The sequence below is a fragment of the Caretta caretta genome, chromosome 5, assembly GCF_965140235.1.
Source record: "Caretta caretta isolate rCarCar2 chromosome 5, rCarCar1.hap1, whole genome shotgun sequence".
NCBI classification, from domain to species: domain Eukaryota; kingdom Metazoa; phylum Chordata; order Testudines; family Cheloniidae; genus Caretta; species Caretta caretta.
The window spans coordinates 94,977,983-94,994,389 of NC_134210.1; the positions used below are offsets into that span (position 1 = coordinate 94,977,983).

The following is a 16,407-nucleotide window of genomic DNA, read 5'->3' on the forward strand; positions in this document are numbered from 1 at the left end:
TGAACCAGTGACACCAACAGAGTAACAGAGTAGAAAGTGGCCCAGGGAGCAGGCGTAGGGGCACCCACCCCCCTTAGGTTGCACGTTTCTGAATTACTGCCTCAATGGGCTCTGGGGTGGAGCAGGTGGTGGCCTGCTGGGAGCAGGGAGGGCCCAAGTTCCCCTAGCCCCAGATGCTTGATGTTCACCGCAAGGCAGTGCAGCCAGGACTGGCCCTGAACCCCACCCACCAACAGTCCCCCAGAATCACTATTGGAATTTCAACATCACCAATGGTAACCCGCTGCTCGGGGGAAAATAGTCCTTTCTTGGAGCTCTCTCAACAGTCCTGTATTTTTAAAGATGTGAGCGTCATGCATGTTCCTGACCAGCCAACATCAAAGTCGGTGAAGTGTCCCCAATGATGCACCAATGCTTTCATCACCATAAAAAAGCCCTTTCTGGTCATGTAGTCTGTGGCAAGGTGCTCTGGTGCCAACATAGAATATGTGAGCCATCTCTTACCCCACCACAATTTGGGAACCCCATTGCTGCAAATCCATCCATTATGTCCTGCACATTACCAAGAGTCACATTCCTGCATACATGATTAATGCCCTGCACACTTGTATGACAAAGGTCTCCACAGTCGATTTTCCAACTCCAAAATTATTTCCCAGCGACTGGTAGCATTCTAGCAATGCAAATTTCCAAAGCTCAATCACCACTTGATTCTCCGCTGTCAATGAAGCTCTCATTTTGGTGTCCCTGCGCTGGAGGAATTTGGTGAGTTCGGCCCACAGATCCAAGAACGTGGCCTTGTGCATCTGAAAATTCTTCGGCCATGGCTCATATATCTCATGCCTGTATTACAAAGCAATCCCTCCAGTCAGTGCTTATTTCTCAGTGCCCAAAGCGGTGCTCCACCATCTGCAGCTTCTCTGTGAATTCCACTAACAACCTTGAATTGGTTCTCTCTATGTCCCACAGCAATCTGTCCTCCAAGAAATCATGTTCCTTGCTGATTTGGTTCCCCTTATGGCTCTGCAAATACCAGAGTATTGTGTGTCCTGTGCTTGCAACACTTATGACAGTCATGCAGTCTTGTGCATGCTCCATGCTTCTGTCAAAGATGGTGAGGGCTGTGTGGAGGAGGGCTGTGTGGGTTTGTGGGATTTTTTTAAAAAAGGCACAAAAGACAACATTATGGGATCGAGACAGTTGTACGCTGGGAAGTTGACCCCTTGCTCCCAGTCACTCCTGCAGGACTCATTTCTCCCTCACCATGCTCTGCCAAAGTTTCCACAGTGCACTGGAGGGTGGTGGGTTGCACACTGGGATATCTACTATGGTACACCACACTATGCACTCTTGGTGAGCAACCTCAGCATCAACAGAAAGAGCCAGGTATGCATGAGCACAACTAACTTTGGTGGCTTTGTGCTGACTTAATTTGTGTTGACCAAAGTTTGTGGTGCAGACATGGCCTAGAAAGTTGGTAGATAGTGTAGAGGACTATGGTTAAAGGTAAAAGTCATAGCACAACTCCCCAATTTCTTCTTATGCATCCCACACAGATTATTCTCCCTTCCTACAGAAAGAGGCAACAATGCATCCTTCATGATTCCGCCTCCCTCCAGTGCATCACTTAAAATGCATCAGTGCAAGCTTTCAGCAGATTGACTGTGGAGTAAGGTGAGCATGATATATGTGGAGCAGTGGGAGAGAAGAAATCTCTGTGTTGAACTGACTGGGTCACCACCACTTACACACAAACCCCAAAACCTTACCCCCTTTTTTCACATGAACACATAGAAAGGACCAAGCCTAAGATGAACAAAAGGATGCAAAAACTCAAACATCACCAACAAACCATATTTTTTTCTTATTAATAAGTCCATTGTCCAAGTTTTCATTTTCTGTGTGTGGAAAGGTACAGCTGAACAATTCGGCTAATTTATGTATTAAAACAAGGATTTCTTTAGGACTTCAGTGGAAAGTTCTAAAACTGCAGCCATAGAAAATAAAGTAATAAAATAATAAATAATAAAAAATCAAGATCTCTGAATGTAGGACCACACTATTCCTACCTCAGGCAAAATGTCACTTCTGCATTTAGACCTGAATTTTTGCCCAGATCACAGCTATGCTTGCCAAATACTCTCCCCCACATGTCTTTTAAACTCTTGTCAGTTTAGTATTCATACAGCGAAGGGACCAATAGCACTGGCTTGAATCAGGAATAGGTACAGTGACTGCTTTCCAAAATAAAAACCAATACACCTTAATCCTATCTCACTACTGCAACCCTGTGTAACTCCTGAACAGAGCAATTTCCAAATGTGCAGTGTTTCTGTAGCATTAACAAATGAGTACAAGGATTAAACTAATTTTCATTTGTGACTCAAGGCAGGACTTGAATTCTGGCCCCCAGTGGCAGCAGAGAAAGGTTTGTGCACTAACTCACTACAACATTTAGTCCTCATACACAACTTTATAGGCCAAAGGAGATAGTGGCAGCTTTTGGTCTATTTTCTCTCTCTCTCTCTCACACACACACACACACACACACACGGCTGCATGAATCAAACGCACGACCTCCAGCAAGCAGAAGAATGAACAGCTCTCTTGAAAAGCAATGACACTTTGTGGAACAATTGAAAGGGTGGGAGAAAGAATCGTAGTACATTCTCAGACTGCAATACAATGCTTTGCAGCTGCACTACAAAGAAACACTGCTGTAAGCTTTGACTTCCAACCACTGATTTTACTGAAATGAATCCCTAAATTATACAGCATCAAGCCAGCCTACTTCCAACAGCCCCCCACGTCCAAATCCTGCCCCTGCACACACACACAAAAACAAACAACAAAAAACGTTTGTTTTTTTTAAAACCTCTGTACACTTGAATTCTCCTTTCATGAACCACACTTTCATTTTATCCCACACAAGCCAATGGTAGCAAGGTTCCCCCAGCCAGCACCAGACCCTTCCCTCAAGTTCCATGTGTCTCTCAGAAGGCATCCACAATGCACTCAAGCTCATGAAAATGAATCATAATTTTGAAAGCAGTGCTTACAGAGAGTTAATCTTCTGTGTATTTTCCTCAAACACACAGAAGACATAAGAGAGGAAGAATACGACAGACAAAAGCTTCATTAGTATGTTTACTATCTAGAGCATCATCATTTGATAGACCTACATACATTTCTGCCTACTTTTAATGCCCATTGTCAAGAATGTAGCACAAATCATGTATTTCTAGCAATTTTTCAATCTATCCTATTAGATGCCAGTTTGACAAAGTCATTATTCTGAGCAACACTGCATTGTACATGACAGCAAAATATTTTAAGTAACTAAATTTTGCTTAGCACATTAGAACGTGATCTATTACATTAATGCACTTAAATTATATTCTACTGAATTTTTAATAAGACACTGATGTTGGAACAGCACCTTGGAAAATGAAATACAGGCACCATGAGTTTTACAAAGCCAGAAAGGTCAATACAAAGCTCCACTTTTGTAACAACAACAACAACTGCAGAGCATCTTTTTAGGCCAGTACCTGCAAACAACTACCTTACCTCTTGGGATAAGAAGGGGATGACTTGCGCACATATAGCATTCAGCCTCTTGACAATTTCTGCCTGCACATAAGAAGAAGGAAGTTAGTGTATTCTATATTTCTCAAATGTTAATGTTATCGCATGAACAGCTAACATATCAAACAGCATCTATCAATGGTTTTGTCTAACCATGTTCTAACTGGACAAGTCAATAAGAATAAAAAAATAATTCAGTGACGCATGCAACAACAGGTAATGGCTATTGTTAGTCATTTACAGCTCACATTTTTAAGAGAGTTTCCTCACAAAACAAGCTTTTTTGAGCTTCCATATGGTCCAAAGAGAATTTCATTTCCATTATAAAATCGGAAGGTGTTTCATGAAGTCTCCAGGAGGAGCAGCACACAAACCAACCATACTTTTTTCCAGCACTATTTTCAAACCTTAAAAAAAACTTCAAAATTATTGAATATTGACGATACATTTCATTCCCTCACAGAAAAAAGGACAATTTCATTCAAAGAATATGACAATAACTCAGTTGTAAGATGGGGGTAAATACATATAAAGAAAATTTCTGAACCAAAGACATACTGTCAGAACATTACAAACATCATATGCAACTTCACTGAAGATCATGTTAAGATACAGCTTAGACATTGCAATTTGAGATTCTGAAGTTAGAAAAGTAATTAAGTAATACTTAGATCTTTGAGAGCACTTTTCCTGGATTAAAACTAGAGTCATTTCACTGAAGTCAACTGATTCACTGGAATTACTCTGGATTTAGACCAGTGTAACTGTGATCAGAATCTGATTCTATATGATAGTTCCATAGAGATGGATTATTATATATATTTAATCCACACATCTTAACGTAGGTAGGGGAGATTATCACAGCAGTTACAATTACAGGGACTTTCTTAAAATAAATTCTACACAGGGTTAGTTCCTCATTACATAGGAGGGCAAAATGCTCTTTTTCTTGCAAAGTCATTACCAGAATGACAGAAACACTCATACTTGTGCAATTTTGGTTTCCTTCTTTCATCAGCAACCCTTTCAACCTTCTCACCATGCAATCTTTTAAATGACAAAAACCTTAAAAAAAATTATCTAACCAACAGATGATCATTACTAGTAAAGTATCTAGCATTCCATATAAAAATCTCTGTTAATGAAACATTATGGTTATAAAGCTAGGTCATCAGAAGTCGTGATATGCTACAGCCACGGGTTCATGTGAAATTTTAACTTTGGTCCCTTGTGCATATGACGACACTTTTCAACACTCACATACAACACATTTTCTGGTTATCTAGCAATACAGCCTTCCTTAAATGCAGTTCAGGAGCTTATACAGTTAACTACAAAGCTAATTTACCTCCAAATTTAACTGACCTATATATGCCTGCAATTTTTCACAGTAGTCTACAGTACATCTCTTAAGAAAATACAGTAGACTATGTTCTTTTCACCTAGGAAAAAGGAGATTGAGTTGTAGTTGCTAAAATTAATGTTGCTGGAGCATTTCCTAACTTGAAGGTTTAGCAACAATGCAACTATTTTTATACAGAATTTTCTAGGTTTATTAAAAAAGCAACAAGAAAAAGCTATCGGCACTGATCCTTCTGTTCTGCATTAGGCAGACCCCTGCATCCACGAGGGGCCCTACTGACTTCAACAAGGCTCCCCTGGGTCCCTCACAAAGCAACTTGCAGAACTCAGACCTTAATCTTCACTATTTCATAAATTCTCCCAACTTGTAAAATATCAGTAATTGTAACAGTTGAAAAAAATCCATGCATTTTAGGTCATCCACTGAATAAACGCAGAATATACCTTCCTCAGCTGCAAAGCTTCCTCTGGTGCACCTGAAATGTATGCAGAAGCCTTACCCAACTAACTCCTTTACAACTTGAGATTTACAGGTTCTGAGGACAAAGACTCAGGCGTAGGGTTGCCAGGCATCTGATTTTCGACCGGAACACCCAGTCAAAATGGGACTCTAGCGGCTCTGGTCAGCACCATTAAAAGTCCAGTCGGCAGCACAGCATGGCTAAGGCAAGCTCCCTGCCTGCCCTGGCTCCGCACAGCTCCCAGAAGTAGCTGGCATGTCCAGCTCCTAGGTGCACGGGCAGCCATGGGGGCTCCATGCGCTGCCTCCACCCCAAGCGCCGGCTCTGCAGCTCCCACTGGCTAGGAACTGTGGCCAATAGGATTGGTAGGGGTGGCGCCTGCAGGCGCAGGCAGCACGCAGAGGCGTCTGGCGCCCCTGTGCCTAGAAGCCGGACACGATGGCCGCTTCCGGGAGCTGCCTGAGGTAAGTGCCACCCAGCCATACCCTGCATCCCTCACCCCCTCCTGCACCCCAACCCCCTGCCCCAGCCGAGCCCCCTCCTGCACCCCAAACCCCACCCCGGAGCCCACACCCCCAGCTGGAGCCCCCATCTTGTCCTTTAGCTCTGAGCCCCTCCCTCATCCCTAGCCCCACCCCAGAGCCCACACCCCCAACCAGAGCCCTCACCCGAGTGAGGGTTGGGGAGAGCAAGTGATGGCGGGAGAATGGATGGAGTGAGTGGGGGGCAGGGCCTCGTAGAAGGGGCAGGGCAGGGACGGGGCCTCAAGGAAGGGATGGGGCAAGGAGCATGGCAAGGGTGTTTAGTTTTGTGCAGTTAGGAAGTTGGCAACCCTGCTCAGCCCATATATGCTTTCAGTCCCCCACAGATAAGTTAGTCAGTAGGGCTGCCAGGTGTCTGGTTTTCGACCAGAACACCCAGTCAAAAAGGGACCCTGGTGGCTCCGGTCAGCACTGTTGACCGGGCCAATAAAAGTCTGGCTGGCAGCGCAGGCAGGCTCCTAACCTGGCTCCCGGAAGCGGTGACATGTCCCTCTGGCTCCTAAGGGGTGGGGCAACCAATGGGAGATCCACACACTGCCCCAGCCCCAAGTGCTGGCTCCGCAGCTCCCACTGGCTAGGAACCGTAACCAATGTGAGCTGCGGGGTGGAGCCTGTGGACGGGGGCAGCACGCAGAGCCCCCGTTACTGCCCCTTGCCCTCGGAGCCTGAGGGACAAGTTGCCACTTCTGGGACCTGCCTGAGGTAAGCGCCGCCCAGAACCTGCACCCCTCAGACCCTCAAACTCCTGCCCCAGCCCTGAGCCCCCTCGTGCACCCAAACCCCTCATCCCCATCTCCACCTCAGAGCCCACACCTGGAGCCAGCTCCCCCTCCCGCACTCTAACCCCCTGCCCCAGCCGGAGCCCCCTCCTGCACGCCACACCCCCTCCCACATCCCAACCCTCTTCCCAGACTGGTAAAATGAGCAAGTAATGGAGGGAGGGGGATGGAGTGAGCAGGGCACCTCAGAGAGGGTGCAGGGCAGCAGGTGGGGTAAAAGGGTGTTTGGTTTTCTGAAAATTGGCAACCCTAATAGTCACATGTGCATTGAGTATTCTTCCTTAACTGCACTCTTTAAGAGTGAGCATAAACGTACATAAACTGCAGTGGAAAGGCTCACAGTCACAGATTTTTAAGCCAAGAAATGATCATTATGATCATCGAGTCTGACCTACCTAACATAGGCCATAGAATTTCACCAAGTGATTCCTGCATTGTGTCTCGAACTTTTTGCTGAACTGCCGCATAAATTTAGCCACATCAAAGACCATTTTACCTAGCCTACATAAAGGCACTTCTCCCCAGTTACAGTTATGTCCACGCTAAATTTCAACATTGAAGTACAGCTGTTTCAGCTATGGAACTGTTTAAAAACAGTTGCAAGAGGTTTTCCCCCCATGAGAAAAAGAATTTACACACACACACACACACACACACAAACACACACACCCTGACAAGCAGAGTCTGAGCTTGAGAAGCATCAGCCAGAAAAGTGTTTCTGGAAGGTCTGAGCAATTGTAAACAGGAGGTTAGAAGGTAAACCATTATGCAGGCCTTAAATATTAGTGGTCCCAGAATACTATGAAACTGCAGCACTTTAACGGTTGCTTCATACAGAAAAGTCAGGCTACCTGGACCTGTGGAGACAGCAGTCTGCTCCTGGATAAAGTATGAAAGAGTTGTATGGGAGAAGCGAAGAATTTTTAATGATGGCAAGACATCTCAACAGTATTCAACTCTTGGGAGGGAACAACAAGACGTGGAAGAAAATGAAAGAAAAAGCCCGCACTTAAGATTCAGATTTCTAGCCACAGGCTAACACTATTTTTTATTTTTGTAGTTTATTTACATGAACAACACAGAAGTTCCTTGTTAATATACATGATGCATATGCACTTTTAGGTCTAGTCAACCCCATCAGTACTGTTCTTCACTGAAAAGTTCCAATGACATTAGGAATTATGGTCATCTTAGGGAGGCAGATGATTGCACATCGTAGAGTATAAGTAGAACATAAGCAGTAATAAATACTACAAAGCTTTCCAAGACATTGGTGTGTGAAGAGGTGAGAGGATCCTCTGATACAGAACAAAGCAGAAGTACTGGTGCTTTGAGTATGGCGTTCCACTAGGCAGGTTACTAGACGGGTCCTTCTCTCTGAAGTTATGTTGCTTAGAACTTTTAGCTGCCTCCAACAAATGATCTACAACAAGACAGGCTTGCTTAATGATAGTATTCTTCATTCATGAAGGCCTGACAGTGGAGGCAAGATGTGACTGAAACATGGTCTGCGTTATTGCTGAAGGCTACAAGCCAGGAAGGAGGTGGGCACAGTTATAAAGCATTGTGGAGCTGCAGCAAAGCCAAAAAGGACATTCAAATTTCTGCATTCTGGATCCACCAGGTATTCAATCTGTGTCTCTCTTTCAGAGAGAAAAAAATATACTGAACCATTACTTTCCATGGATTAATCCACCATATTTCTGTGTGGCCTTGCAATGATGCCAGGCAGCCATGCTGAACTAATCTTCAGAAAGTTATTTAAGGTGGCCCTTGATGTTCTTTGGATACATTCTGAAAGCCTCTGTCAAGTCACTGAGCTACCAGGGCAAAGGTACATAGTGGTGATAAGCACTGTTTCCATTTTGGACTTGAAGGGTGTGGAAGAGAAGAAAAAGACATATCAAGTTTGTTACCTGAACTAGGAAGGACATCTTTGCATTAAAGGATGCTTATGTATTTGAGTTTTGGGCTGTCACATATGTTTTCAAAGAAAAGGCTTTAGTTTCATGGTTTAGAATAAGAGTAAATATCAAAACGATTAGGAAAAAATTACAGCTAATACATCCTTGGTTAACAAAAATCAGGCTGCTCATTGCTGTTTGGTTATTACTTAGCACCTATAAAAATATATCTATAGTGTACACTGATAAATATCCACAGTTTATCCACTACTTTCTTATACCTAGACTATTGTGAACTTCTTAACTTCAAGACCCTGATCCCAGGAATATTCCACACAGGATTGGACCGTTGGCATTAATACTCAAGTGCCACCAAATTATTTTGGCAAGATCTTTACTCCGCTTAGACCAAGAAAGGCAAAGAAAGGCTCATTTTACAAATGGATTAACAGAATGGTTTTGGATCCTGACTAGAGCTAGTTTAAGGCCTGGGTTTTAGATTAGACAACAGCAAATTCTCATGAGCGGTTATCATAAATATCAGTAATCTTGCAAGGTGAGCCAGTCTCATCGTTTTTAACCACACCAAAACTTAAAAGAAATTTTGGATCTGCTCCAAAAATAAGACAGTGGAGGCCAGGTTGTCTCAAATGCTCGGTCCACTACTGTCTTCAGAGTTTGAAGGGGCTCACATTCAAGGTTCTAGTCTTAGACTGTTTTTTTTTTTTTTTGGTATCAAAACCAAAAAGAGAGAAGCTATCTAAATCATCATCTCAGGAGTAAGAGATTTTCACCTTTAACATCAACTAAGAATTTACAGTAAATAAGCTGCTCTATGTGTTCACCCAAAACATGCATCAAATTGCCACCTACTAGACCAGGTAATTACAGGAGGAAAAGACAAGCTCAGTTTGAGAATCAAAATTTCTTTCTTCCCTGCAGGCGGAGTAAAATGGGTGGGGAGGAGCGAAAGGAAGGAGGAATCTTGTCCAAAAATAAAGCCTTGAAACTGAAGCACCTTGACATATTCTTTATTAGTCAAATACTTAGGTGAAATTGGAAAATTGTATTATTTTAGGCATTCTTGTAGATTAGAAAAAGTCTTCAGGGGCAGGGACTGTCTTTGCATTGAGTACACTGCCTGTACTAAAATTATTAGTAGTACACAAGTTAGTCTTAGGTTTGTTCAAACCATTATTCTTCCACTTCCTTCTTTCCCATTTAACTAAAGCAAATGTACGTTCACAGTAAGCACATCTACAGCCTGTGTTGCCACATGTCCTGTTATGAAGGATAATGTAAAATGCCCCAAAAAAACACCCCCAAAACCAAACACTTTTGTGTATCTTTTGCAGGAATAAAGCAAATGAAGAAATGCATCAAAATCTAAAGAACTGGCATGGATTCATGGAATACAAGTATGAGGAATATGCAAAAAGAAAAAGGAGTACTTGTGGCATCTTAGAGACTAACACATTTATTTGAGCATAAGCTTTAGTGAGCTGTAGCTCACGAAAGCTTATGCTCAAATAAATGTGTTAGTCTCTAAGGTACCACAAGTACTCCTATTCCTTTTGCGGATACAGACTAACACAGCTGCTACTCTGAAACCTAGGAATATGCAGTCTTTCACACACTGAAGTCTGCAGAGTAGTATGACAGAAGGTTTAGTTTTTAATGTGCTTAACTATTTATTATCAAACATAATAAAGAGAGTTAACCCCTGGAAGCCAGATAGTCTGATTTCTTGCTGTGCCGTTCCATTATCTGCAGAGAGAGGCACCAATAATGTGGGTTAGTATATCAGTGGGCCTGAAGTGGTTATGAAGCCCGTGCAATACCTCCTACACCAGTCTTCGCTGCCTAACAGGCAAAAAGAGAGAGAAAGAAAAAGAAAAGAAAAGTTTTAAATATAGAGATACACCAATGATATTTAAAAACCTCCTTCATTTTAAAATTAGCCGCTTTGTCTACGAGTATCTTTTTGTTTTGAGATGCTTTGCCATTGGATTTTTCATGACCATCCTAATTGGCAGGAGGGGGGAAAAGTATGATTTCATAAACGTAAGCAGCCATTTCCTCACTTTGAAACTAAAGTTGCCTCGGAAACACTGCTGCTTCCACGACCATCTAATTTTGCCTCTTTTGTCTCACAGGACCAAGCTTTAGAGAGGCATCATTTATTTACAGGCCTTTCCACTGGGCTTCAGTTATCGGCCAATAATACTGTGGACACACACTTCTAATGGCCTATGTTTTGAAACCAAGTCTAATCTAATGGCGCAGAGCCCAAACTCCTTTTCCAGCATAGCCATTAAAGGATGTAGGTTATTGCTGTTGTCACCATTGATATTTGTCATTGTAATGTAATTAGGGCCCTAAAATGATGCATTACAGCCCTTGGCACAGCTTCTATTAAAATCTTTTCTTCTGCTCACTGAACTGCGACCTGCTTTCTGATGAATAACAGACAGACAGCTTTAGGGTGAGGAGCAAATTCATCAAAGTGGTATTTTTCAGCTTTGGAAATAAAAAGGGGGGGGGGGTAAGGAGGATGGAACCTAAGAAGAAAAGCACAAGAAAAAAGCCACATAGCACATTTGAATTTCATCTGACCACTTGACATTCTGATTGCATCTGATGAATCTTGCTTAGGACAATATATTCCCAGCCTGCGAATCACATGGTTAATCAGGGTTCTAATCTGCTATCCATCAGCCTATGCCAGCACTGTAACTTCCAATCAAATTTATAGGGTATGTGGGTCATGCATCCCTGAACAACTACATTTACAGATATCCCATTTAAACAGGCACAGATTCTGAAATGCTGTTGTTAAGGTTACTGAATGCTGGAATACTATTCAATGCTTTATGAAAGCTCCTGATAAACAGCTGCTAAATTATTGTCTGTGGATGCTCCGATACAGCATTAATGGCCCAATAAAAGGGCAATTGTTCATGCCAAAATATAAAAAAGGATAGTTTTTGCTGCCATAGTTTGTCAAATATGTTAACACACACTGACACGTCTATTACTTCTTTCCGGAGACAAAAGGATGTTTGTTTTTGCCTAAAACACACCAACATTGAAACTGAAAAAAGGGGTAGTGGTGGTGGCCGCGGTGTTTTTGTTAATGGGTTTTTTGTAACTAGTCTGGTGTTAGATTATTTTGTTGATATAACTACAAAAAACCCCCAAAAAACCCCACCTGTTTAAAATACCTTAATGTTTCCACATCTGTGCCCTTTATTAACATTTTTTTTTAAAATGGCAAATAGCGAAACAAACAAACATTTACAAACTATAATACAATTTTCTGTAACGTTTAGTCACTTATTTGAAGGCACTATAACTGACCAGGCCAAATTATGACCCAAGAAAAAGAACCAACACTTAAGTCAGTCAATATTTCTTCATCATTATAAGTGTAACTGCTTAAGGCCCTGAGTTGGCAAACCATCCTTTCAATCTGCACTTGGGGCAGATTTTTAAAAGTATTTAGGCACCTAAAGATGCAGATAGGAGCTTAGTGGAAGTTTCAAAAGCACCTACGAGCATCTTTAGATGCTCTAATACCTTTAAAATTGGGCCCGTAGGGTAAAATTTCCAAAAGCACCAGAGGGACTTATGAGCCTAAGTCCCATATTCAAAAGGGACTTTGGAGGCAATCAGGAGTCTATAGGGTATGTCTACACTGTAATTAGACACCCACAGCTGGCCCACGTCAGCTGGATTCATGGGGCTAAGCGCTTGTTTAATTGTGATGTAGACGTGCGGGCTTTGGCTGGAGCCCAAGCTCTGGAACCCTCTAACTGCAGCGTAGGCTTACCCACAGGCTCCTTGAAAGTCAATGGAACTTGGGATTCTGGGAGACGTAGGCTCCTCAGCGCTTCCTAAGTCCCTTTTGAAAATGGGACTTTGGTGCTATTGAAAGTTTTACCCTTAAACACTAGACCAGGCGTCTCAAACTGGCAGCCTGCAAACCTCCCCAATGTGGCCTGCAGTGCTCCAGCAGTTTTGGCGCTGAGTCTCTCCCTTGGCCCCACCTGCCGCCCCCGGGCACTCCCTTCCGCCAGGTGATTTAAAATGGCCCAGGGCCCCAAGCGGAGCTGAGCTGAGCGGCGTCTGCCTGCTCGCTCCATGTGTCTGCCGGCCCCTTCCTGCGGCCCCGGAGCGGGGCTTTGCCTTCACGCGCTGCCCTGCCCCAAGTGCCCCTGCGGCCAATGGGAAGCTGCAGGGGCAGTGTCTGAGTGAGGGGGCACGTGGAGGCCTCCCAGTCCGCCCTGCCTTGGAGCCCCAGGTAAGCACTGCACCCCCCAACCCCCTCCCAGAGCCTGCACTCCCTCCCCACCCTCTCACCCCCCAAACTCCCTCCCAGAGCCTGCACCCTGTCCCCCTCCCCACACCCCCCCAAACTCCCTCCCAGAGCCTGAACCCCCACCCCCTGCCCCAGCCCAGAGCCTGCACCCAGCACCAAAACTCCATCCCAGAGCCTGCACCCCAGACCTCCTCCCCCACCCAAACTCCCTACCAGAGCCTTAGGCAGGTGGGGGGGTGGAGTTTTGTTTGTTTTTTTTTTTTGGGGGGGGGGGGGGGATGACAGAGTTTTGGAGGGCGGGATCTGGGCGGCATGAGGGACATTATTTGCCCGCTGGGAGGATTTGAGGACTGGCACTAAGGTAAACTGAATTTGAGCCCCTTGCACTATACATTAATAGGGCTTAAGCACATGATTAAACTTAGGAACATGCTTAAGTGCTTTGCTAAACAGGGATGAATTTAACCATGTGCTTAAATGTTTTGCTGAAGTGGGGCCTAAAACAGAAACAAACAGCTCTATAAAGTTTAGATATATTTTATCTGGGCTGCTGAAGCAAACTGAAAGACAAGGCTTTTATATATTTAATGTCTCAAACTATGTGGAATGCAATTTAGTATTAAAAATATACATGGACTCTCTCATAATTAAGAGATAAAAAACAAATACCTAACCTACCTAATATATAGGAAATTCAGAATTAATTTGTTGTTTAAAATATTGGCATTTGTATTCCTTTAGCGGGGAAAAACAAAATTGGGATTTTATTTATAGTACATGAGGGAAATATTTTTCCTAAAGTTTATGTTTCATGATGTTTCATAGTTATTACAGTTACAAACAACAGTTGGTAAAGAATTACTACTGAAGGCTATAGGTCTGTTATTGGAATGAGAACAAAAACTACTACATATGTATTGTTGAAATAAAACAGAAAAATAAAACACTATTGGGAAACCCATTTTAGCAATCAGTAGAAAATGATCAAGACCAGTTATTTCAGATTTAATTTGTTTTACACAGTGCAGCCTTTGCCAAAAAGATCAATCTAGTTTATTAAGTGCTTACCATATTATGGGGGCTATATGCATATGCCCCCATAATATCTAAACAAACATTTCATGAATTAGTGGCAAAAAACAAAAGTTTATTACATTATGAGACATACTACATGATTCTGAATAAAACACACACAAAAGCTAATCTTAGTATTTCACACAAAATTAACTCTTCTTTCATAGAGAGGAGCATATTTTGTTTTAATCAAAGACTGAGCTATCTTGTAACACTTATTCCAGATCTACAGAGCTGTAGAAAATATTGAAATCTTGAATATCAAGTTTATCCTCAGCCATAGATTCATGCTGTTTGGAAACTAAGCCACAGAGAATCTAGACTTAAGAGTCAAACACCACAGAAAAAAAAAGTTCTCCAGTGGGGAAGATATTATACAGGCAACTGCTTCTTCACTGTGACAACTGCTTAAGTTTAGGGGGCTTAGTTTTTGTGTCTCTACAATCTGCAATGCCCGCATGGGTTGAATATAAGTGTGACCCATCAGATTCTGCCAAACGAACATGGGTATAATATCCATCTCACTTTCTTATCAGCTTTCTTTACAAACATCTCAACTAAGCTCATAAGATGCTGTAAACTGAATACTTACACTTTATAAGTTAGTTTAGATGCTTATTTTGCACAAAATACTGCATACAGTGACATACGCAATGAATTGAAGTGCCAGAATTTTCAGAATCAATTTACTAATGTACCTACAGCTCTCTGGGCTGCTGAAGCAAACTGAAAGACAAGGCTTTTATATATTTAATGTCTCAAACTATGTGGATTGCAATTTAGTATTAAAAATATACATGGACTCTCTCATAATTAAGAGATACAAAACAAATCAACGGAGTGGACATCAGGACTTTTCAGGCCTGTCACTTGAAGAAAGTCAACTTTTTTTGGGTGGGGGGGGGGGGTTGGTTAATATCTACATCTAATAGAGTATGTGGACAAAGAAAGGCATAGACAAGGAATCAATATGGCCATTCAATTCACTCAGGCCCAAACCTGATAGTATAAATCCTACTGTTGTTGTTGACTCTGACAGAAAAAAGGCTGCAGTTGGAGGTCATGATGGCAGAAAATGGCTGCAATTTTCCTTTCACTATGGTGGAAGGAGAAGTCAGTAGCCCAGACCAAAAGAGTATGCAAGTGAGAAGGAAGCACAGCAATCAGCAGAGCTCTTGCAAGCTCTGAAGAGTTTCCCCTCTTTCTTCCCCAGGGGAAATTCTGAGTGCATTCATCACCTGCCTTTGGACCAAATTCTCCCTTTGGTGCAATGTGGTTTACTGGTGTAGGGATTTCCACTTCCCTCAGCCAGCTTCTGGGAATCTGTCTTGATGTTTTTAAAATTAGTCCCTTTTAAGCATATGTAGTTACAGTACCAAACTGGGTCAGCTTTTTTATCAAACTCAGATTTCTGACGGACTTAGTGCCACAATTTATATTTATACCTGCATTTCCCCTTTTTAATCCTACCTTATAAAACTGTGCAACAGAGTTGAACACACACACACGAGTCATGATCTTAAGCTTTGATTCTCTTTCACCCTCTCCCTGCTGAGTAAGATTTTGACGTGCAACCGCGCACCCACGTTTCAATGAGGCACATCACTGGGGCAGGGAAAATACGCAATGTGAGGTCATAAACATGGCCAAATATTGTGCAAATCTTTGCTCAACTCTGTTACAAATCTTAAGGCTGATCCTGAAATTGGCTCCATGTAAGCAGACCCCTGAGGCTGTACAGAACCCTACTGAAGTCAATGGAATGCTATGCAGGGGTTCCCTCATGTCAAGCCAGTTTAAGGCCCCTTTCTATTTTTGCAGGGTGAGTGGAAGAAAGCCCCAGCTTTTGGAGACAAGTGATTATGTGAGAATCTGAGCTTCCACGTAAAAAAAGTTTCTAGCCCTCACAGTTGGAGATAAAAGCTTTCAAATACAATCCCTGCACGCTTTAAAAAAAAAAGTCAATCAAAATAACCCAATTTTTTTGAAAATCACAATTCTGTAGGGCACAACCCATGATTTCTGAATGCTTGGAGCTGACAATACTGCATCTCTGAGGAACTAGATCCTAATCTACTGTTACAGCAAGAAAGGCTGAGGGTGGGGGAAGCTCTAATAGGCCACATCACTCTAAAATACTAGGATTCCACTATATGATGTACAATAATAGATTCTATCATATTCCATAGATTTCTTCCCCTCTAATTCAGGTTACTATCCGGAGTAATTCGGAAGATATCCTAGGGCCTAGGTGTTGAACAGATTTACACAGTAATAAAATATTGAAAGTTCCAGCATCTAAAAATATCCTCACCCTGTTGAAATGGGCCATGAAAATGAAACTGATTAAAGGCTTGTCTAAACTTAAAACAATAC

At 42.6% G+C, this 16,407-nt stretch overlaps 1 protein-coding gene across 11 annotated transcripts in view; it reads right to left on the reverse strand.

Moving 5' to 3' along the window:
• Nucleotides 1-16,407, reverse strand: part of TLE4 (TLE family member 4, transcriptional corepressor) — a 121,230-nt gene that overhangs the window by 80,969 nt on the left and 23,854 nt on the right. For all 11 annotated transcript variants that reach the window (XR_012668573.1, XR_012668572.1, XR_012668569.1 and 8 more), the window contains exon 5: nt 3,571-3,633. Coding sequence is in view for 1 of the 11 variants with exons in the window: in XM_075128692.1 (XP_074984793.1) it covers nt 3,571-3,633 (63 nt within the window). In the remaining 10 variants the exon portion in view is untranslated. The remainder of the gene's footprint in view (nt 1-3,570; nt 3,634-16,407) is intronic.